Below are 22874 nucleotides of genomic sequence, written 5' to 3'. Positions count from 1 at the left end.
ATTAATGATTGATAGAAACATACCAACAGCAGAACAACAGGCTCACAGAAAATCCATGATCTTCCTAAGGTCACAGATGAGGAACTGGTGTCCACATCTTTGGTCTTTCTGTCTTGGTCTGTTCTATTTTTATCACTTAGGTTTGCACCTAATGCTGGGTAGTTTGTTGCTGGAATGTTTTCTTCAGTGCTTTCCAACCTAGGTATCAATTGTCTGTAATGACTTTCATCGAGCCTAAAATGACTTTGGATATGATTTCTTTTCTTTTCTTTTCTTTTAAAGAGACAGAGAGAGGGGGGGGGGGAGAGAGAGAGAGAATATTTTAATGTTTATTTTTTAGTTATTGGCGGACACAACATTTTTTGTTTGTACGTGGTGCTGAGGATTGAACCCAGGCCGCACGCATGCCAGGCGAGCGCGCTAACGCTTGAGCCACATCCCCAGCCCCTGGATATGATTTCACTATTGAAATTTGTGTGTATAATAAGAACTCTTTTCTGGGTAACCCTTGTGAAAAGAAGTTATTTGTATCCTTTTATGTGCCCAGCATATTCTTCAGAACAGTTCTGTAAGGTAGGTGTCATTTCCTATTTGCCTGTGACACATCAAAGATCCTTGTTACAGATGACTAATTGTCTCACCTGATTAGCCCATAGTTTCTTATGGTGGCTGTGCATCAAAGAGATGAGAGGCTGATGGCTCTTCTTCCTGTCATTGATGAAAATGTCCTTTTTATAGGCAAAGGGTGTCGTGAATACAGCTGTGTCTGCAGCAGTCCAGGCGGTTCGGGGCAGAGGAAGAGGAACTCTGACAAGGGGAGCTTTTGTTGGGGCTACAGCTGCTCCTGGCTACATAGCTCCAGGTTAGTACTAACTGCAAGAGACGGCTGCCTCTTTGGAACTCAGATCTGAAGAATAGCATTTTCATTTTCCATGGTTGTATAGGATCTCTGGAAATACATCACAGTTGTGAGATAAGTGTATACAACTTGAAAAGGATCTACAGAATTTCATATTTTTTTTCCTAGAATCTGCTGAGTAATTAGAGCCTTCCCAGAGGGAGAGACAAATAAGCAATATTGCACCTAGGTCAAGGGAACATATTTTGAAAATGAGGAATCTGAAAGATGTTCCACAGATTGAGGTATTTGAACACCTGAGCAGGAATATTCTATGGGGGCATAGAGATCAGGTTAGTTATACTGAGAGAGAAAAAACAGGAGTCTTCTTAATTGGGGTGAAGCCTGGCATCAGTAGCATTTGTTAAACTTAGTGTATCACCGAAGACAAAAAAATTACAGAGAGGGGGAAAAGGGGGAACTTATTTATCCAGAGCTTACTATACGTCAGGTATTTTTATATAAATTATTTCACTTAATTTTTTAAAAATATTTTTTAGTTGTCGATGGACCTTTATTTTATTTATTTGTATGTGGTGCTGAGAATCGAACCCAGTGTCTCACGCATGCCAGGCAAGCGTGCTACCACTGAGCCACAACTCCAGCCCCTATTTCACTTAACTTTTAACCTTCACAGTAGAAATTACTGTCCAGATAAAGAAAGTAAGGGGGGAGATAAGGTAGATAGTCCCAGGTGAAACTATTATTGAGCATTAGAGTTAGAATTTGATTGCAGGGGCTTGTATTTCCAAAGTTTGTATTATTATTCCCATTTTATCTCATAGCTTGCAGGAGATTGTGAAGCTGCCCTATTTCCATTTAATTCATATGTCACTTTAGCAGTGAATGTACAACGATCTTGTTAAAATGAAGTTCTTTACAATATTGAAACTATGGAAGTTTTCGCTTGATGAATAAACCACTGTACTTTTGGATCACGATGAAATTGTTAAAAGATTAGGTCTTATTTAGTCATTATTTTTAAGTAATGTCCTTCCAGATTTTCTTAGATTGTGTTTTCCTCTAAGAAAAGAATTGGTCTTTTAAGAAATTTTATCAATAATATGGCTTTGGTATTATACCTCTAGAAGTTGATGCAGTTGTATCACTCATAGATGTATAAGAGTGTGCCTGCTTTTTTTACATACCAGGCGTGAATTTTGCTCTCCTGCAGCTTATGGTGTGAAGAGTGAGACATGTTACTTAAGTTAATAACAATTTTAAACTGAAGATGGACATCATGCTATGAAAACATGTAACAGGCCCCTGATCTAGTCTTATGGGTTCCTGAAGGAGGGACACTGGAAAATAGCATTGGAGAATGAGTAGGTGATAACTGAGAGAGGACTGGAATAGAAGAGTGTTGCACACAGAGGGAATAGCATGTACAGAGACTTTGTGGTGTTGGTGGTGGGGAAATGGGTTCATTTGATGAAGCAGAGAAGGCCAAAATGTCTGGAGTGTGGAGAGCTGTGGGTAAAGGAAGAGGTGGGGGAACGATGTGTGAGTTGAAGTGGGAGCTCAGTCCCAGTACTATGGGCTGTGGCTTGGATTTTGGTTTTAGAATCCTAAGTGCAGTAGGAAGTCATGAGGAGAGAAGTGACAAAGTCAGACTTTATTTGTAAAGATTACACCTTCTGTTGTGTGAAGAATAGATTGCAGGGACAGGTATGGGCATGACAAGACCAATTAGAAGCCTACTGTAGATGGATCTCCTAGGTAAGAGATAGTGGAACCCAGCAGATGCTGGGGAATAGATGGGTGGCAAGAAGTAAAGAGACTGAAGGAGTATTTAGGAAACAAAATTGATGAAGTGAATATATAGAATGTTAAAGAGTGAGGATTCAAAGGTATTGCCTAGGATTTTTTTTTTTTTTTTTTTTGGTACTGGGTATTAAACTCAGGGGCACTCGACCACTGAGCCTCATTCCCAGCCCTATTTTATATTTTATTTAGAGGCAGGGTCTCAGTTGCTTAGTACCTTGCCATTGCTAAGGCTGGCTTTAACCTCACAATCCTCCTACCTCAGCCTCCTGAGCCACTGGGATTACAGGCATGTACCACTGTAGGATTTTTTTTTAGTTGGAGGAACTGGGAGGCATCCCAGTGACTTGGGGAGGCTAAGGCAGGAGGATTGCAAGTTTGAGGCCAGCTTCAGTAATTTAACAAAGCCCAAAGCAACTTGGGAGATAATGTCTCAAAATATTAAAAAGGCTGAGCAATATAGGGTCAGTGGTAAAGTGCCCATGGGTTCAATCCCCAGAAATGCCCATGCAAAACAAAACAAAACAAAACTCAAAAAAAAAACAAACAAAAAAAAACCCAACCACTAAAATATGAGTGCTTAGGGTGGGGGAAAATGGCACGAGTTTCTTATAGTGTATTATGGTTTGTTTCTAAAATTAAGACATTTTTATGTTCTGTACTGAAACTTAATATTTTTAGCCCCATTCATTAAACAACAATGGGCAAGTTATTGAGATGAACTTTGTCTTTGACAGTGTGTTCCATGAGGGCTTAATATGGTCACATCTTTTGTTATTGGATCTTGGGCTGTTTGTCCCCTGCTTGAGGGGTAGGCAGCTATGGTCAAGTATAGTCAAATTATATGTACCTGATGGCTTCCAGATTCTCTTGCTTGTATGTCGTTACCTTGATCTCTCTGCAAGGGCTGAATCCTGAAGCTTTTAAAAAAGAAATTCATTTATGGCCTAGAGAAGATTCAGATTAGGTCAGTTTAGATGATGAATGCGAAATATGCTGTTTGTGGAGTAGTCTATGCAGCAAGGTTGTTGATTACCAACTCAGCTATTGAATACAACTCTGAAGCTCAGAAAAGTTAAATAATAGGTACAAAGACACCTTGCTAGTTAAAGGTGAAGTCAGGATTAGAATCCCAATGGCCCATCTGATCAGTGACCAGCTAAACAGTTACAGTTTAATCTTCTTTTAAGGGTTTTGGTAAAACTCTTCAAACTAGCCTTAGAAAAACAGCTCCCAGTTCTTGGAATAGATTTGCTATATAATCTTCTTTAAAGCATTAATTTCTCTTTTTGGTTTCTGCTACCATCTTCAGTTCCTACTGCTTATTTTAGCTGTATTATATGTTCTTAAAATACACAATTTAGTGAGCACTAAAACTGAGTTGTAGTCCCTCTAACTCTACATGATTTAAATATAGATTAAATGGCAAAACAAATTGTTATCCTTCAAGAAATATTTTGATTTGGTGCATAAAAGCAGTTTACCTCTTTAGCTTACATTTGAGTGTTTTTTTTTCCCCCAAACAGGACATTGAGAACTGGGCATTCAAAGATGACTCAGACCTAGCCCACCTGTCCCTAGTGCCCAAGGTCTGGGAGGCAGGGAGAGATTCTGGAATAAGCACAGTGCAATATCAGTGGAAACTGCAGCACTGGATGAGCAGAGGAGTGGGCAGCGAGCCTGGGAGACTTCCCAGGGGATTGATACTAGATCTTAATCTCAGGAATGAGTTACAGTTGGTCACTGAGAGGAGCTGAAACATTGTGAATAGCAGAAATTATTCTAGAAAAAGGAGTTATAATATGAAAAAGCTAGATTTGTGTAGGGCCCTTGTAGATATTATATCCTTGTTTTTTTTTCCCCCTAGAGATTTACCCAAGCAATTTTGTATTCATATATTTTAAGATGTTTTTCCTGAATGATTAAAAATTATGACTTAATCTATTAAGATGATATTTCTAATTCCTATAACAATTCTACAAAGTAGCTTGGGAGATTTTTCATTTGAGAGATGAGAAAATGGCAACTCAGACATTACTTGTCTAAGTGAGGACATATAAGAAATTGGTGTTAGAACCAATTTGAATCAAAAGCATTTGTGGCCAGGTACAGTGGCAAATGCTTGTAATCCCAGGGACTTGGGAGGCTGAAGCAGAAGGATTGCAAGTTCTAGGCCAGCCTACACAACTTATTGACAACCTGCCTCAAAGTAAAATAAAAAAAGGTTTGGAGATATGGCTCAGTGGTAGAGGCTCCTGGATTCAACTCCCAGTACCATGGGGTAGAGGAAATCTGTGTTCTTTATACTAGTTTTAACTTAATAATAATGAACATTTTTCATAGGCACTGGGTGCTATTTTCAAGTTCACCAATGATTACTGGGAGACCCTGTGCTGGGGCCAGTTGTTCAGATGTTGATCAACAAGTCATAGAATCTGTCCTTGGCCTATGACCTGACCCATGTACCTCCTTTAATGGGCAGTTGAGGCCTCAATCTTCTCTGTTGATGTTTTCTAAAAACAAAACTTACAAAATTCTGTTTTCCAAATTTGAGAAATTAATTTAGTTCTAAGCATTCTTTTGTTCAACAAATGCTGTACATTCTGTTAGGTTCAGATGATAGAATGATGAGTAAAACTTGGTCTTTCCACTCTAATGGGAACCACAGAGTCAATAATTACAGTATAGTGTGGAACTGCAGTGAGAGACTCTAGATGTAGATATTGTGGTAGTTCAAGGAGAGCCTTGTAGGCTATGATTTTTGCATCAGTCAGGCACAGAGAGCTTCTAGACTAGGACCACTCTGGGAATCATTCTTATGGACAGTTTCTGGAAAAAGTTCTGAGGGCCTGGGGTGTCCAACCAGGTGGCTTATGAATTGGGCAAGTTCTGGCTCCCTTTGGTCCTGGACTGATCTGCCTTCTTCTTCTTTGCACCAGGCTATGGAACACCATATGGTTACAGCACAGCTGCCCCTGCCTATGGTATGTACACCATCTTACTCATTTCTTCTCTTAGCTAGTCTTTCACAGAAATCCAAAGCACAGTTGTATCCAGGGTTTCAGCACATGAATTAAAGAATCTCAGACCTAATCATTCTAGTGACCCAACTTAAATTCCCTTTGAAAATGCCACAACCTTGTGGTTCTTGGTTTGGTTGGAGTTGCTCTTCTCTCCGCTTTGCCTGATTGAAGGATTGCTTGTTCTAATTGCCTGTTTTTGACCATATTGAAATTAAGTATTTTAAGTAATTCTTCTTACAGCCAACTTACACTCCATTCAAAGGCTACTGAAGGGCCATACCAGTTTCTAGCTTGGCCGCATGCCAGTTGTATAGCTATATTTAAGTTTCTGGTTTGGAATTGTGTAAACTGGGTGATTTGAGTCAAGAATAGAAAATGCTCACTTAAATTTTGTAGCCATCATCCTTTTCTATACATTTTTGCTTTGGGGATGAAATAAATGGATGTCATTTGTCCTAGGGAGGAGATAATAGAGGTTCACCAATGGTATTCCCTAAGTTCCTTCTACAGAAGTAGTTCATGCTATACAATCATAGGACTGTCCCACCCCCTCAATAAAGAAAGCAAATATGCAAATGAACCTCAGTGGCCCTTTGGATAACTTTTGAATGAGGTTTATGTGGCAATGGAGGCAGTAGGTTTGGAGTCAGTGATATGCCTTAGACATTTTTCGTAACTCAGGTGCTGTACTTTAAAGAATCAACCATTTGCAGGATGTTTGTCATTGAGAGAAGAAGAGAGTGAGTGTGCGTGCGTGTGAGCACACATGCACAAGGATGTTTGTCCACTCAGCCCTAGGCTGGGTGTGCATGCACCCAGAAGACAAAGGCCTTCTATGTATTGCTATTTGTAGCACGAATCCTCTACTTGAGCCTGAGACCTTCACATTGTGCTGTTTCTTTCCACACATCAGCTTTGCCATTTTTATTTGGATGAAAATTGTGGGTCCTTAAGACACTGCTAAACTGAAGCTTCATCTGATTTCATAACTGTAGAAATAAGTAGAAAATGAATAGTTTGACTTCCTTGCCCATTAAGATAGAAAATGTATATCTGGAAAGATGTAGAGAAATAGCAAGGGTAAAATATTTGGAGCAATTACAAAACCTAGACTTACATCCTTTTCCTCATGTCTTCTCTGGCACACTCAGTGTGGCAAAGGCCTCCCCATATTCTGAGTTGGAGCAATATGGGGTGATTGGGAATTAGGGACTAATTCAAATATATGTTTTTCACCCAGATTTCCTTCTGAATTCATACTGTCTAGCTCCTTTTGGCTTGGCCATTGGCTTTTGCCCTTCAGTTAGCTGCTGCCCCAATCCCAAATGGGGTCTGTTCAGTTTATCCAAATATAGCACATTTGACTCACATGCTCTGTTTCTTATGTGAGGACCAGAGCATGTGCCTCCCAGGGCAGGATTTTAGGTTTGTGTCTTTCAGTCATATAGTAAGTTTCAGATTCTTTAATAAAGGTTTCTGAGAGCTTATTTTTTCCCTTTATAAAATATTTTGTATCTATCCTCTTAAGTTACCATCCATGTTTTCCCCTCAGTCTCTTTAATTTTTCCCTCTTGGTCCTCCCTTTCCTCCTTTAACATTATACTTTCACCCTGTGGCCTCTGAGCCTCCGTTCAGAAGGCTCCTCTCTTCCACGTGCCATATAACTGACTTCCAAAGCTGGTAAAATTTGATGCCCCCATTTTTCACATAAAAGATTTGGTTTTTAAATGTTACTGTGATGCAAACCTACTAAAATGATGCTTTATTTTGGCTGTAAGGTAATATGTCTTTTGGCCTTTGTAAAGCTGTTGCATGTGGGATAATTTCCCTCTGATCATCTGGTGCTCTTAAATACCTGCTGTTGCTGCTTTGTGATTTCTCCATAGGTTAAATATTAGAATAGGAATAGGAGCAGATTTCAAATCCTACATGAGTATGCAGAAGTTTGTGAGGCCACAAGAACGTATTAATTACAAATTAAGAAAATAATTAATCTTTCCAGATTTGCCATGCCAATATTGGCAGTAGCCATTGAGAAGTTAAACACCTGGTCGTGGCTCCTATTGGAGCAGACTTCCAGGTAACTGAGGCCTTCCCAGAAACTTGTGATTTGCATCTTGACAATCCCTGTTTCTCCTTTAATATGTGATGTGCCAAACTGAGAACTAATATGGATTTTTAGAGTTACTTTAAAATATTAATAGCATCACTTTGATATGTAGAATTCATGGCAGCTTACTCAAATGTCATTTCTGAATATCATTCTTCTTATGTAGCCATCTTACTTTTGAGTAGGAAATATTATTTATTGAAATACAAGAGTAATTTCAAAATTGGAGATGTATAAGAGATTTGTGGGCCTATTCCAAAATGGTACATGTTGAATGACTAATCTGGAAAAGGTTAATGATATTTACTGTAAGATATTTTTTTTTTTGAAATTTTTATTGGAGTATTAAACTTATTTGGAGTCCTCTCCGTTTCTTTTCTCTGTAGGTTTGCCCAAGAGAATGGTTCTGTTACCCGTTATGAAATTCCCAACATATCCTGTTCCCCACTACTCATTCTTTTAGCAAATGACAGAAGCTCATTCCTATTGAACACCAATACAGTACAATTCAGAATGTTAGAGAAAAAGCCTTTTTATCCTGCTTTCTTTGAACACATACTTGATCAAAATTATTTGTAAAGAACATCTTTCCTACTTTTTGATTTTAACAAATACAAATTTAGTTCTTTAAAACTTGAAAACAAACAAAAAAAGAGAAACCAGTTCTGTGAAACGGTACCTCATTTCTGGAAAATAATTTATACCAGCCCTTCTGTTCTAAGGAAATAAAAGTCTAGCAGTTCAAAGTTTTAAGATTTAAGAGAGTATCAGATTATGTAAAATTAAATTTGTGAAGGATGTATAGAGTCTCAAACACTGATCACAAATAAACTGCTTTGTTGTAACACAGAGTACTGCCTGGTTCCTGATGCAGTCACTGATTCTTAGCTGATTGATATGTACTTGCCCCAGGGCACTTTAATTCGGGCTGTAGTTATTTTTTTTTAAAACAATAGAGACTTTTCAGTTAAACTTTAACTTTGTAAATATTGAAGTGTGTAATTAAAGCCAATAAAATATGGGTTTGAATATTGTTTTAGCTTATTATTTTTGATATGCTTTGGTATCAAATTATAAGGAATTGCAAACTAATAATAACTTATCCCGAGAAACCCATTCATTTGTAAGCAAACTGCTAAAACAAGGCAAAAGCGATTGTTAGTTCCAGCTAGTCTACTTACTTTGTAAACCCTATGTACTCTGGTTGTACAAGGGTGTCCCCACGATAAAGGTTACATTCTGTTATCGTAGCATTGCTTATTAAAATGATGGCACTACCCAGAGATGGGGAAGGAGGAATGTGATTATTTTAGTTTACGAATTTCCAAGTTTTAAAAAATAAATTAATCAATCAATCACCCTCTTTTGTTCTTGTGGCCTTCTTCACTCTGTAAGATACTGTGTTCATTCCCTGACTTTTTTCATGCAGATAGAAGATTAGTGATTGATTTTTCTGGGATTCATTGAAGGGTTTCCTTTCCTCTTCAATTACATCAGAATCTAAAGCAGCAACAGGGTCCCCATAAAAACTTGCTCTTCGATTGTCCCAGTTCTTGTTGAGTGCTGCTGTGAAAAGTGACAGGTTTCAGCCATGGGTCAGCATTTATTTTTAAGACACCTGATTATGCTGGTGGAAATTGATCAATCGGTAACATTGTGCTGTTCTGTAAAGGGTGCAGACCGGAGACCTCCACTTGCATTCTCACCTTGTTTGGAAAGCCAATGATGTTACTAGAAGGTAATGGTTTCATTAAGGTACTCACCCCCATGAAGGCAACAGTGTGGTCCCCTGTCAATATTCGTCATTTTGTCTTAAAAATGTCTTTTTTTTTTTTTTAAACTATGAATTAGCTTTCCTTTTGCCTATTAAATTGTGCTTTTTAGAACTGAGCAGTGCCCATCAGTGAAAGTGGGCTTCACAAAATATGACAAATTTAACATGTCAGAGTTTTGGGGGACCACTAAATGAAGGTGAAGTGGGCAACCCAACACAGATGTTAATGTCAATTCTTGGATGTATATCACATAATTGTTTGTTCTTGACCTTTTGTCTTTATTAGTGGTGGGTGATACTTTAATAAAACCTCATCACTTGCTGGAAGTAGCTGTAATTTGTCATTCTCATCCTATGCATTAGCAGCTAGACATAAACAAGAAGGGCCCATTTCAGCCGGGAGTTTTCATGTTTCATTGATTCGTTTTGCTGACCTATGGATGAAACAGAGCCATCACTGAGAAGAAAAAGCATGGCTGGTAGTGTCCAATTTTTATTAATTATATGTTTACAGTCGTTCTCTTTCTTTGGAATACTAATAATTGGCAGCTGCGGTTGTATTGTTATTTGAAATTGATCATCAAATTTGGATTCCAAGTTGGAATCTCCCTGGAGATTTCTCTTTAGAAAATTCTTTTGAAGTAGCTGACTCTGCTTCAGAACTTAACCCCTCTCTGATGGAGAAAAGGGAGCTGTGCTGTTTTCCAACATGATGGCAGTCATTTCAAATGGTTTCTACCAAGTCTTTTTTTTTTTTTTTTTAATTTTGTTGTTTGTTGGAAGTTACTAACCATGTTGTAAACCTGCCCAGTTGCTGCAAACTTTTACATTTCTCTGCTTTACTTAAAATAATTGAGCTGTCAGTCTTTCGTTAGAAGTGATAACCATGCAAGTTCAACTGTTAAAATTCTGTAATGAATTAAGTGTCCCTCTACCTTTTACCCTTCCCACCCCTCCATTTTGTAATGAAAATTCCACTTACAGCTGAAAGAGCAGAGAAATATAAATGAAGCTCTTGGCTTCACCAAATTGTGTGAAATTAACATAAAGTTTTGCTTCTCTGCTCTTTTCTCCACTGTAGGTGGTTTTTTCATTGACAGCCCCTATTGCCAGCCTCTGAGCGTCGCACCATTTATTATTCACTTGGGCCCTCAAGATTTCTTCTCTGACTTCTAGAACCATCAGGTTGTCTGGCTTGAAATGGCAATTTCTCTGTCTTGGTCTTAAGAGCAATGTGATACCCTGAGGCTTTCCAGCTTTCAGATACACCACTCTGACACCTTCTTTTTGAAAGCAATGACTGAGCATTTTAAAGAAGAGCAATACTTTGTCCAAAGCCACGGTGTCTGTTTAAAAACTTTTCCTTTGGAAACCTAGCAATATCTGTATTTAACCCCTTTTAGTGTAGCTTTTGTCGGGGAGTTTACAGACCAATGTAGAATTTAAGAATTTGCGTGTGAGCTGTGCTAATCTTCTGACACTTTTTAAAACTTTTTTAGCACATAAATTGAATAGTTACATTCCTGACTGAGTCAGCTGGCACTATTATTTTTCCAAGCTAAGGGTTCTCCTTTGTTGAAGCCATATCTTTTTGTGGGGGCTGGCGCCTCACTAGGGATGTGGCTGTGGGAGCACCCATTCCTCATGCCAGATAATGGTCCAATAGGTTTCCAACATACCTCATGCTGACGAGGTGGAGCAAATAGTATGGAAAAGCAAGGAATCAGGTTGACGTGGTTCCTGATATTTATAATCTCTCTCAAATTGTTAACCTGGGGAACAAAACGACTAATCAGTTTTGCTGGCATTAGCCAATTCTTTTTCTCTTTTTAAAAATTTTGGGTGAATGTTTGAGAATCACGAATCAGTCACCATTGTTAATTGAAGAGCTGGGAATACCTCGTTAATGTATTTTTAAAATTGGTGTTGGACCCTCTGTGTATTTCAGGTTAATACTTTTAAGCAGTTTTCAGCACGTTTATCTCACTTTATTCTCGTTCTCCTCGGACCTTCGTAGCCATATCACTTGTATAAAATAGGCTGAGATATAGTGACTGTAAGCTGTGATCTCAGTATACAAAGGTAAGCACTTTTATTTTCTGATTAAAGCGAAAAATAATTAACACACCCTGCATATATGACAATCATATATGATGTATTTGATCTCTTAGGACTTACGTCATCACATTACCTTTAAAAAATTTATGATCTAAATGTGAAAGAGTTAGCTTCCGTATTTGTTTTAATACCCTTGTACATGCTTTTTATTCAAGAGAGACATTTCACGTTCACTGAGTTAAATGTGTGTATGTGTGTAGAAACTAGGATATACCATGTATGTAAATTACACAGGTACTTGTTTAAATATAAGAATTAAATGGTAGGTAGGAGCAGTTCACCTAAGAGGAGTTTAATGACAGGCCACTCTTGGCCAAAGTGCTGGAATTTCAGAAGTAGCAAGATTGGTGACCATGCTAGTAGGATCTCTATATGTAGCTATTATATGAAATGAAGATCAAAGTGCCAATTTCTCAAGGAGAGAAACTTCTCTGAGAAATCAAAATCTCTGATCTGTGTTGTATGTCCAAATACAACAACAGCAAGAAGCCATAAAAAAAAAAAAAAAGCAATAGAAAATGAAAAAAACCAAACCATTAAGGTAACTATGGGAAAACCGATAATTGACTGAGTTAAGCTAATTATTTGCAGGACCAACTTTGCAAGACTCAGAAAGCTGAATAATTTTTCTGTGGAGACCAAATAGATTTAAGGCAATTCATCTGTCTCTTCCAGGTTAGGTAGCTAGAATATTTATTTCCCACCTCATTTAGCCTTCTTGGGGTTCGTTTAAAATACGTGAGGGTTAGGCCAAATATTTTAATAAGGATTTACTTCATTTAGTGTTTCCATAAATGTATTTCATTATGTGTTAGATGTTCTGTGCTAAGACTTTGTGTGAGAGAGAGTGTGTGTGTGTGTGTGAATTTCATGTTGTGTATTTGTTTCTAAGTAGCAATTTCTGTTTATTGCTAACTGTAAGATTGCTAGAACAACTTCTCTCTCCCCGGTACAGAATCCGTGTGTACATTTCACCTGGCTTTGACATCTATAAAAGGTTGTATAAGGTGGAGTTGACTAGTTCCCAGGGCAGCCCAGTTCTACTCAAGCAGCCCAGTGCCTACTATGTGTGGAGGTGCTTTTCTGGGTGCCAGAGAACTAGGCTTCAACCAGTGGAAGCATTTTAAGTCTTGAGAGTCTCCTTGTTGTTAGAATTGGTCCTGTTATAAATATCCTACTTTGTGAGGCAAATAGTGTGTGGTTAGCTGTAGCAAAAGAATATTAATTTAGTTAATGGCATTGTAAACTACTGAACAATGCAGGCTGTCTGACATCACTGAAATTGGCATAACTTGGAAATTCACTCACTTAATGTATTTCCCTGGCACTTTTTAAAAAAAAAAAAAATCTTTACTTCATTTATTTATTTTTATGTGGTGCTGAGGATTGAACCCAGTGCCTGGCATGTGCTAGGTGAGTGCTCTACTGCTGAGCCACAACCCCAGCCCTCCCTGGCGCTTTTGAGGGCCTGAAACCTGCTCTGGTTTTCTTCATGGACCTCTCTGTCCAAATTCGTGAGCTGAACAAAATGAATGATAAATACTTTAGTAAGCATTTTTTATAGTGTAACAAAGAAAAATATATTTTAGCCTTGTACCACATTATTTGATGACATTTGGAAAAGTTTTACTCTTACAATTAATCATTCATTATAATTTCCCTGTTTTTCATATTTCATTAGTAAATATAGTAGAGGAAAATATTCAGTAGTGAGTTATGGGAAAAAGCAAAAATTTTTTTCCTTGAGGCAGTTGGATTTCTAGCAATCCAGAGCCTTAAACACCAGAGGCATTAAGAGCAGTTAAAGCTGAAAACAGCTTGTTCTGTGAATGGTCTTCTTGTAATTCCCGTTCTTCTTATGCCAGTGCCTTCTACGGGAGGTGGGGGCATCTCTGAAGTCATCCAGAACAAGGATGGTATCATGGTGTTCTCATCGTTGTTTATTAATAATGTGATGCCATATAGTGTCCATGGGTTGCTCAGTATTACCAGGAGACCTGGAAGAGAGATGGGTGGCAAATGAATAACGGCCAAGACACTCACTGCTGCTGAGTTGAGTTTCAATATTGGTGTGTTTTCTCTCTAATGCTTATTTACAGAGCACAGAGCTTCTTATGTAAGAATGAGTCTCTTCTTTTTCTAACAGCATCTTCCATAAATACTGTTTTAAGTCAAGAATTCAAATTAAGTTAGTTGTAAGACTAGATATCCTTTTCCACATTGTGGTTTCAGTTAGGAGTTAATAGCTTTCACTGATGTTTGAAGTAGTGATCTTTGGAGGTTTTTAAAAATAGTACCATAATGCAAATTAGGTTATATAAGCTTTACAGCAGAGCTAGAAATAAGGAATAGAAACCATGTGGGAATCTGGGCTAAAGTATTTTTCTCACTCCAGCACATTCCCCTGGGGCTTGGCAATCAGATGAGTTAATACACATAAAGTGCTTTGAACTGTACCTAGTGCATAGGAAGTACTCCATAAATGCTGAGTCTTCTATGTTTGGCCAAAGTGGAAGGTATGTGCGGGAGGCAAGGCTCTGCTGACAGGTGACTGAGAAGCAGGTGCACGGCCTGCTTAGGATGGAACTGTGTTTGTTCCCAGGATCAGTGAGGGTACTTCTAGCTTCAGGAGTTACATAAGAAACACAAACCAAAGCTCTGCTGATTGCTACTGTGGCAGGAAAACTGCAGGCCTGAAGCATTGCTCATGTTTCTGCTGTAGTAGTTAATCACCAGCCAGTCTGCTGCCAAGGGTTTGTAAATAGTTGTTTTGGGACTTAAGGATGTTTAGAATTTCACAAGGCTGAGATTAGACAGTATACTGTTGATTCTTAAGTTTCCTGCCAGTGCATTAATAATTAAAAAACCCTCGGTGTTTGATTACAGTTACCACCAGAATCTGACCTTCAGGGCTCATGGTGTTTGGTGGGCAGAGAACAAGTTAATCCAAGCCACAGAAAGGAGAGGCCCATCCTAGGTGACATGCTTAGAAGGCTGTGTATTCAGATGCTTCTCAGAAGAGATCCCTGCACTCATCTTTAGTTTGCTTTGACATTTTGGGGGGAATACCCAGACTTGATATCACATGAGCCTCCCTTCTGTTAATCTTAGGAAAAAACGCTTATCAGTCTTTTCAACTCTCTGTCCATTTATCTATTTATCTACCTGTTGGATACAGTTGGGACATTGCTGTTTGGCAAGAGGAAAAATGGTTAGATAGTGATATTGCTACTGTTGGACTGAATATAAAGTATACAGCTTACCCTCCATTCCTGGCTTACACATGTCTGCAAATAATTCAGGAGACTCTGAAGAAAGGTGGTAGGTGTACCCTGGCTCTTGGTAGGAAGTGAATTAAGTGGGGAACACAGATTGAGCTGTGAGATGCTCTAAGTTTATAAATATTACTTTTAAAGTAAGATGGATTTGCATTGCAGTCAACAGGTTTTTCTTAAACCAAAAGGTAGTGGACCTGGCAGAAGTCACTGAATTCTCCTTAGCTGAGGCTCTTGGTAGAATCTTTGCCTCATTGAACCAACATTGAGGGATGATCCCCCAACCCCTAATTAGTTATTAACATCCTAATTTCTTGTTTCTCCTGAGGAATGTTGTGGTCTTTCTAAGCAGAACTTTGCTGCATGTGCAATTGACCATGGCTGCCTCTGCTGGGTTGTGTAAAGCTTTCCACCATTGGCCCAGGCCACATAAACATGTCTAACTTGCATGCTCTATCTGGAGATGTATGGTGCTGGGAGCCTTCAGGAAGGAATAGGATTAGTGTGGCCACTATTAGGACTTTATCCTCAGCATTGCCTAGGGGTCCAGTCTCTCTTTGTTTTGTTTTAGGTTCTCCTACCTTTATCTGTATTCCAGTGTCAGCTAATGGGCCAAAGTCATTCAGTTAGTTGCAGCATTCTGTTTAGGTCATTTTGGGCCATCGTCAGGAGATTAAAGCCTGCAGAGTGGGAGAGAGGAAGGCAAGTTGCCAGAGTTGATAGCCTGGACATCCACGTACCTGGATATTTTTCTTAACTCTCCAACAATCTTCTTGGAGTTGGTATTATTTCTGTTTTACAGATGAAAAAATCTGATGCTCCAAGTGCTAGATCTAGAAATGAAAGTCAACTCTATTCAATGCCAAAGTCTATTTATATTAGGTATGTCACGGACTACCAGGTTGGGGATGAAGGCTATACCTGGAACCTGAGCCTTCTGATCTGGGGACAACCAAGACCAGAAACCCTGATCTTAAACAGGGATCATTTTTAGAACAATAACAAATTGGAAAGATGAACTGAAAGGGGCTGTATCAGCAGAGGAAGCTTTTGTATTTAAAGCTGCTTCTTCTGTTTGAATATTAATGAGAATCTGAGGTACATTTTTCGTTAGCTCATAGTTCTGGATACTTGCTTCCTGGCTGGAAAAGGTTATGGGGATGTCTTCAAAGACTGAAACTTGGCTCTGAAGGGAGGCTGGTGAAGTTTTGGTTGCATGGTAAAGGGAAGAGAGGTAGGTAGGTGGGGTGCGGGTGTAGGGAGACATCCCTGGATAGGGACAAAGAGAGTGAGGGCAGTGGCAGTTTGCAGGGCCTGTTCTCACTAGCAGGAGCTTCCCTTACAGCGGACATCAGGGTGCTCTGGTGGCCTGGAGCTTGCATCTTCCCCTTGTTGGGCCTGTGCTTGGTGAACTTGGCATGGAAAGCCCTGGGGTCTCTAATTTGCTGCATGCAGGCCATTCTGCTGTGTGTGTCTGATTGTGTTGCTGCTGCAAATCACTGCCCGGCTTCTTTGCTAGTTGATCCCAACTCAGTCTCCACTTGGGGTAGGTGTGTGTGGGGATGGATTCAGAATCCTTTTTAGGGAAAAGTATTCCTCACCAGCCCGAGTCATTGTTGTCTTTGATAATTGGCAAATTTTCTGAGCAGCCCACTGTCATCCTGGAGGGGAGAAAGAAAAGGGAATCTTTTAAACCGAGTTGTAGAGCACTGATGTGTGAGGCAGGCAGGAGTCCAGCCACCTGGCATGGTTAGAACACAGGACTCTGCAAAGCCCCTTTCCACTCTATATTGCATTTCCTGGAGAAGCAGTGATGCAAGAATTGCAGTTCCTGCTCCGCAGACAGATGCATAGAGGTCTCTCTTAACTACCCTGTTTATTTGTGGTGAAATACTCTGGTTCCTAATTAGTAAGTTTTTAACCACTCAGAAGAAATAACATTTTTCTTGCTGTTTTGAGAGTTCAGTATTGAATTCTCCAACAGTCGGATCTGGAAATCTTTTCCCTTTCCAGTAAGGAAATGGGGCTTAAATAAAGTGACTTGCCTCGAATCACACAGCTCTCCGTGGCAGAACCTGCAGACTCTGATGCTACCTGTTAAGTAGCAGTGCTGTATGTACATCCCTCACTCAGGCAGTGACTGTCCTGTTTTTCCAAGGCTATTAGGCACCAGTGTCCCCTTTCTCTAAAGCATTGACCTCACCTTTTTTCTACACTTTGTGGCTGTATCCTGCAGGACTTAAAACAAGCAAAAACCAACCCACCCTCTCTGACTTTCCTCTGCCTCCATAAAACTAAGACTTCCTGGGCCAGACAGCCTAGTTTTTTCAGTTGCAAGTTTGAGTCTGTTTCCACAGATCATCTTTTCATACCATAATTGAAACTATAATAAAGTGAATGTTCAGTATCAGCTGCTTGAGGAGAGGCCTGGGCTGGAAGGAGCTGGGCAGGGCACATGCTGTTAGAGGTATGATTTCATGGTCAGCTTCCTCTACACTTTGGTTGTTGGCCACCTTCAACATGTGCCCTAGCCAAGCGGTCACCCTCCCAGTGACATGCTTTCCAAGTTCTCTGATGCAGGGCTTTTTCTTTATGTAGATAATTGCAGAAGTCACTCTACTTTCTAAAATCCCTTGTGTCCTAAGGGGAAATCTGGAGGGCATCATTCAGGAGGTAAAACAACTTATGGAGGTTGGTACCTGAGGGATTCAGGAAAGCTGATGGCACCTTGAAATGAGATCAGGGGATTAGGATGTTGAGGCTAGTGAAGGGGAGGCCTGGGACAAACGTGGGTACTCACAATTTTAAGGGCAATTTGATCTAGAGCACATCTCCCATGAGGGTAGATGGAGTTCTTTGGAGAGCAGGCTGGGTGAGAAATGAGTTCCTTGTCATCAGTGTGGTCACAAAGCCAGTTGTTTGGACCACGCATGGTGGCATATACCCGTCATCCCAGCGACTTGGTAGGCTGAGGCAGGAGGATCACAAATTTGAGGCCAAATTCAGCAACTTAGTCCCTGTCTCAGAATAAGAAAAACTGAGGATGTGCCACACTGAGGGTGTGAGGGAGTACCCCTGAGTCCAGTCCTCAGTAGCAAAACAAAAAAACAAAAAACCTGCCAGTAGTTTGGACAGTGTAGACGAGATTCATTCCATTTTGGACCTAACTCTGATGGGATTGTTGACATTGTTGAGACAGCATCACTCTTCCTGGGCATATGGATTTATTGAGAAAACATTCACTGTACCTGCTACTTTGTGCCAGGCTCTGTGTTGGGTTGAAGGAGCAGTTGGAGGTTTTCAGCTTAGAGAACTGAGAAGGGGAGACCATTGAGGGAGAAGAAAGGGTGCAGAAAGGTAAAGGAGCATGCCTGGGGCTTGAACAGAACCCGAACTGTCTCCTGTAGTAGGCTCACATCATTATCTCTGCCCCCTGCCTAGAGATGCTGTCCTCCTCCCTGACAGGAGAGGCGCCAGGCCTGTGATGTGACTGACCTGACAGAAGGGGCTTAAAAGTTACAGCAGTTCTGATCCAAGTGGCATAATCTTCCCATCAGGATGGCATGGAGCTGGGTGGGTGTTTGCCTGGTGAGGGAGTGGAGAAGGGGACCTTACCAGGGGAGTTGCATGCACGGAAAATCATGCTCCACTGGGCAGCACAAAGTGCTTTGTTATGGGGTCTTGGTTGGTTAAGAGGGTGAGGTGGCAGTTGAGATGTGTAGTTAGGGGTCACTTTGTGAAAGGCCCGGAGTACTGTGCACTTCAGTGATTCTCATCAGCCAACAGGTGAGATTATTCTGGAGAATTGATTTGGATAGCTAAGGACAAGGCAGGGCTGGTGAGGAAGTGGCTGTTGCTGATGCCAAGTGAGGGTGAGGGCTGACAGAGCTCCCAGCAGAGAGGGAGGCAGGAGTGAGGTCTCCACATGAGCCAGGCTTCTCTGCTGATTGAGCAGGGACACCCTACAGCCTGCCAGAGCTCTTCTCCAGGTTACTGTTCAGCAGGTGACAGAGCAACTGAAAGTGCCTTGGACCAAGATGGAGGAAGGAGGAATTTGCTAAGAGTGCAAAGCACTGGGATGTAGCAGGAGCTGCTTCTGCTGGGCTAGGAGATGGGGCTGTGCTGGGAAGCATCTCTGTTGGTTGACCTCTTTACCCTTTCCCTGAGTTTCAATTGGCTGGGCTTGCCAGTCAGCACAGCTATAGGTACTGGCTGTTCCTTTACACCAAGGTCTTTTGCTTTTCAAAAAAACAATGCCCTCCCATCCCTGCCCCCATGTGGGTGAGGGCTAGCACTTATTAGATTCATTATCTGTGGGACAAGGTCTTTTGCTAGTGGGAGGGTGCAGGCCTTCTTAAGGAGAGAGAAAATGGAGGCTGAGATTACTGATTGCTTTGATCCTCAGTTTTGTGTGTCTCAGTCCTGTTACCTCTGATTTGTCCTGGACAGGCTGATGGAATCACACACACACACACACACACACACACACACCCAGCCCCCGCTCCTTTTTTATAGTGCTTCTAAAGGAACCCAGAGCCACATGCTCCATCATGTCTAGCCATTCAGGGTGGGTTTCTGCACCTCTGCTGGGGACTAGAGCTCAAGAGGCAGCCCTTTTGGTTTTTGAAAATTAGTTATATATAAAACTTTAGGATACATTTTGACATAATCACAAAAACATGGAATATATTTTGCTCTAATTCAGTCCCTGGCACTCTCTCCCAGCTTCCCATGCTTTCCTCCCTCTACTAATCTTTCTGCAATTTATTTATAGTGTATCTTTTTTTTTTTTTTTTGAGTACCAGGAATTGAACCCAGGGGTACTTAAACCACTGAGTCATGTCCCCCAGCCTTTTTTATTTTGAGACAGAGTTTCACCAAGTTGCTCAGGGCCTCACTAAATTGCTGAGGCTGTCCTTGAACTTGGCAATCCTTCTGCCTCAGCCTCCTGAATCACTAGGATTATAGGTGTATGCCACCCATGTCTGGCTTTTATTTTCTCCCCCAGTATCTTGTGGGTCTGTATAGTTATGTTGGGATTCACTGTACTACGTTCCTGTATGTACATATGAAACTTTGGTCAGATTTCATTCCACTGTTATTCCCTTTTCCTGTCCCTCCTTTTTTTCCCTCAGTGCCTCCCCCTTTCCATCTACTCTACTGATCTTTTTTCTATTTTGATGACGTTATCTCTTTTTTTCCTCGCCCCCCAACCCCTTATTTTGGATTAGTTTCTGCATATCATAGGAAATACTTGACCTTTGTCATTTTGGGACTGGCTATGTTCACTTAGCATGATATTCTCCAGTTCCATCTATTTACCAGCAAATGCCATGTCATTGTTCTTTATGACTCATATTCCATTGTGTGTGTGTGTGTGTGTGTGTGTGTGTGTGTGTGTGTGTATATATATATATATATATATATATATATGCCACATTTTCTTTATTCATTCATGTATCGGAGGGCATCCTGGACTGGTTTCATAGCTTGGCCTATTGTGAATTATGCCGCTATAAACACTGATATGGCTGTGTCCTTGTAGTATGCTGATGTTAAATCTTTTGGATATATACCGAAGAGTGGGATAGCTGGGTCACATGGTTCTGACCCATCCCTAGTTTTTTGAGGAGTCTTTGTACTGCTTTCCAGAGTGGTTGCACTAATTTGCAGTCCCAACAATGTACTTTTTCCCTTACATCCTCATCAACATGTATCATTGTTTGTATTCTTGATAATTGTTATACTACAATGAGATGAAATGTCAATATTGTTTTCATTTGCATTTCCCTAATTCCTACAGATGTTCAACATTTTTCATGTATTTGCTGACCATGTGTATTTCTTCTTTTGAGAAATATCTGTTCTTTTGCCCACTTTATTGATTGGGTTATTTGTGTTTTTTTTGTTTGTTTTGTTCTTGATGTTGAGTTTTTCTTTTTTTTCTAATTTTAGTTGTAGATGGACACAATGCCTTTCTTTCTTTTTAAGTGGTTCTGGAGATCAAACCCAGTGCCTCACACATGCTTGGCAAACGCTCTGCCACTGAGCTACAGCCCCAGTCACTGGTATTAAGCTTTTTGAATTTCTGGTTTTTTTTTGGGGGGGATATGAAAGCCCTGAGGAGCAGGTGGCATTAATATCTTCTGTCAGTCTCCTATTCTGTAGGCTCTCTCTTCACACTTTTTTGTTTCTTTTGGGCAACTCTGGTTTTGAAGCCTTAGGTCAGAACTTTGAAAGGGTTATAGGTGTACACAAACACATCCCTGCCATCCTTTGGGTGGCTAGAATTCCAGGGCCAGGTATCTCTAAGTTGCCTTGTGTGTTTACCCTCATGGGCCACACAGTGTCATTCATGTGTGTTACACTGTGACGATTATGGATGCACTGTAGCTCTGGAGCCTGCACTTCTGTGCAGTATCAGACACTCTGGTCAGTATTCCAGGCTTTTCAGACTGTGTGGTCTATCACTGCTACTCCCCTCTGCCATTGTAGCACAGAAGTGCCTCAGACGTGGTGGATGTTGTGTTCAATAAAACCAGAACAGGGCCATATCTTCCATCTTTTGCCTTAGACTGTAGAGATGACATACCCTTTGACTTAATCGTAGTGGCAAACTACCTTCCTATCTGCTGCCTAGGCCCATGTATCTTTCTGTAGTGGCTTCCTGTGCGCCTCTCCTGGGTGAGCATTAAGGAAGAGGATGGTGGAGCCCCTCCAAGAAGGAACTTCAATTTTGAGTGACAGGTGGGACACTGAAAGGGGAGTACAGTTGTGGTTAAAAATTGAAATACAGTGCGGGGCTCAGGAAGGTTCGCAGTGATAGCCCTCAGAGGAGTGAAGTGCTGAAATGATTGGGGAACGCTCTAGGGAGAAAGCAGCTCTAGAGGCTTAGAAGAGGAGGGACAGTTCCTTCAGGAAATGAATAGCTCAGATGGTGGGTGAAGTTGTGTTATGGAGGGAACTTGAATGTCATCACATAGGCATGGAGGCCAGCTTGGGAAGGATCTGAGGTGCCACAGAGTGCAGGCATTTTTCTCTGGGCAATGAGCAGCCAGTGGATGTTGTATTCAATAGGGTAAAGTCACAGATGCATTCAGAAATATCACTCTGGTCTTGGGAAATCACGTCTGTACAAATTATACCTCTTAAGTTTAGTCTAGACTTTTTCACCAAGGGATGGGTAACTCTTGGTCCTGGGGTTGGAAAGCAAAACCCAGAGATTTGGATGGTTTTTCTAGCCATTGGCTTTAGTGGGTCAGTTGAGTGCCTCATTTTTGTTTTTGAAATGACAGAGCTTGACAAATCTTCCACTTCAGGCTTTTTTGGCCTGTGATCCTGAAGATCATTAGGATGGGCAAAACAAAGTTTTAAAAACATTTTGTCTGAAATCTACCTTTGGTATAGGGCCTTGGTGTATGATGGAAAAATGAACAGACTATGCCCCCTTGCATTGGAATCAAGTCACAAGGCACGTATTGCTGTGTGGAGCAGACTTGCTTCCCTTCTCTGTGTGCTAGGCTGGGGTGCCGCGTGCAGGTGCTGGTCTGTACCCTCCAGGAGCCTGCAGATTACTTAAGGCAGGTGGAAGCCGCTACCACTTAGGTACATCACAGACTGCTCAGGGCCAGGCCTCACATTGTGTGGGGTGCGGGACTGCTGTGAATCAGACATGGCACAAGGCCCCACGAGGGCTTCTCCAGGTAAACATACTTCCTGCTCTGCAAAGTGTTTTCCCTTGGGGTTTCTAGGCAGGTTGAAAAGAGCTATATTCATAGATCTTCAGAGAACATTGGTGACAGCCTAAGGCGCTGAGTGCTGCTTGCTCTCAGTGAGACTGTTAATCTGTGAAGGATTTGGAAGGAATCCTAGAGAAAACGTGCCTTGAGGCCTGTTGGCTGTGGTCTTTGGT

The 22874-nt window shown here is 40.8% G+C and overlaps 1 protein-coding gene and 1 long non-coding RNA gene across 15 annotated transcripts in view; one reads left to right on the top strand and one right to left on the bottom strand.

Moving 5' to 3' along the window:
• The window catches only part of Strbp (spermatid perinuclear RNA binding protein), a 140696-nt gene that overhangs the window by 115550 nt on the left and 2272 nt on the right, over positions 1 to 22874 (top strand). For 8 of the 14 annotated variants that reach the window (XM_058581699.1, XM_058581705.1, XM_058581702.1 and 5 more), the window contains 3 exons: positions 739 to 862; positions 5602 to 5646; positions 10651 to 13016. In XM_058581699.1, the coding sequence (XP_058437682.1) occupies positions 739 to 862; positions 5602 to 5646; positions 10651 to 10745 (264 nt within the window). In that variant the 3' untranslated portion in view covers positions 10746 to 13016. Of the gene's footprint in view, positions 1 to 738; positions 863 to 1027; positions 8829 to 10650; positions 13017 to 22874 lie in introns of those variants that run through there. The other 6 variants (XR_009227438.1, XR_009227436.1, XR_009227437.1 and 3 more) reach the window with 6 other exon arrangements.
• Positions 13092 to 20347, bottom strand: LOC131424440 (uncharacterized). The gene is made up of 3 exons (XR_009227439.1): positions 16564 to 20347; positions 15544 to 15642; positions 13092 to 13684 (listed from the first exon to the last, which is right to left on the bottom strand). It is a non-coding gene; the product is annotated as an uncharacterized LOC131424440 (long non-coding RNA).

Source organism: Marmota monax, unplaced genomic scaffold, assembly GCF_021218885.2.
Source record: "Marmota monax isolate L192 unplaced genomic scaffold, Marmota_monax_Labrador192_F-V1.1 WCK01_AAM20220418_F8-fsc00020, whole genome shotgun sequence".
Taxonomy (NCBI): domain Eukaryota; kingdom Metazoa; phylum Chordata; class Mammalia; order Rodentia; family Sciuridae; genus Marmota; species Marmota monax.
This window is presented reverse-complemented; position numbering and strand designations above follow the sequence as displayed.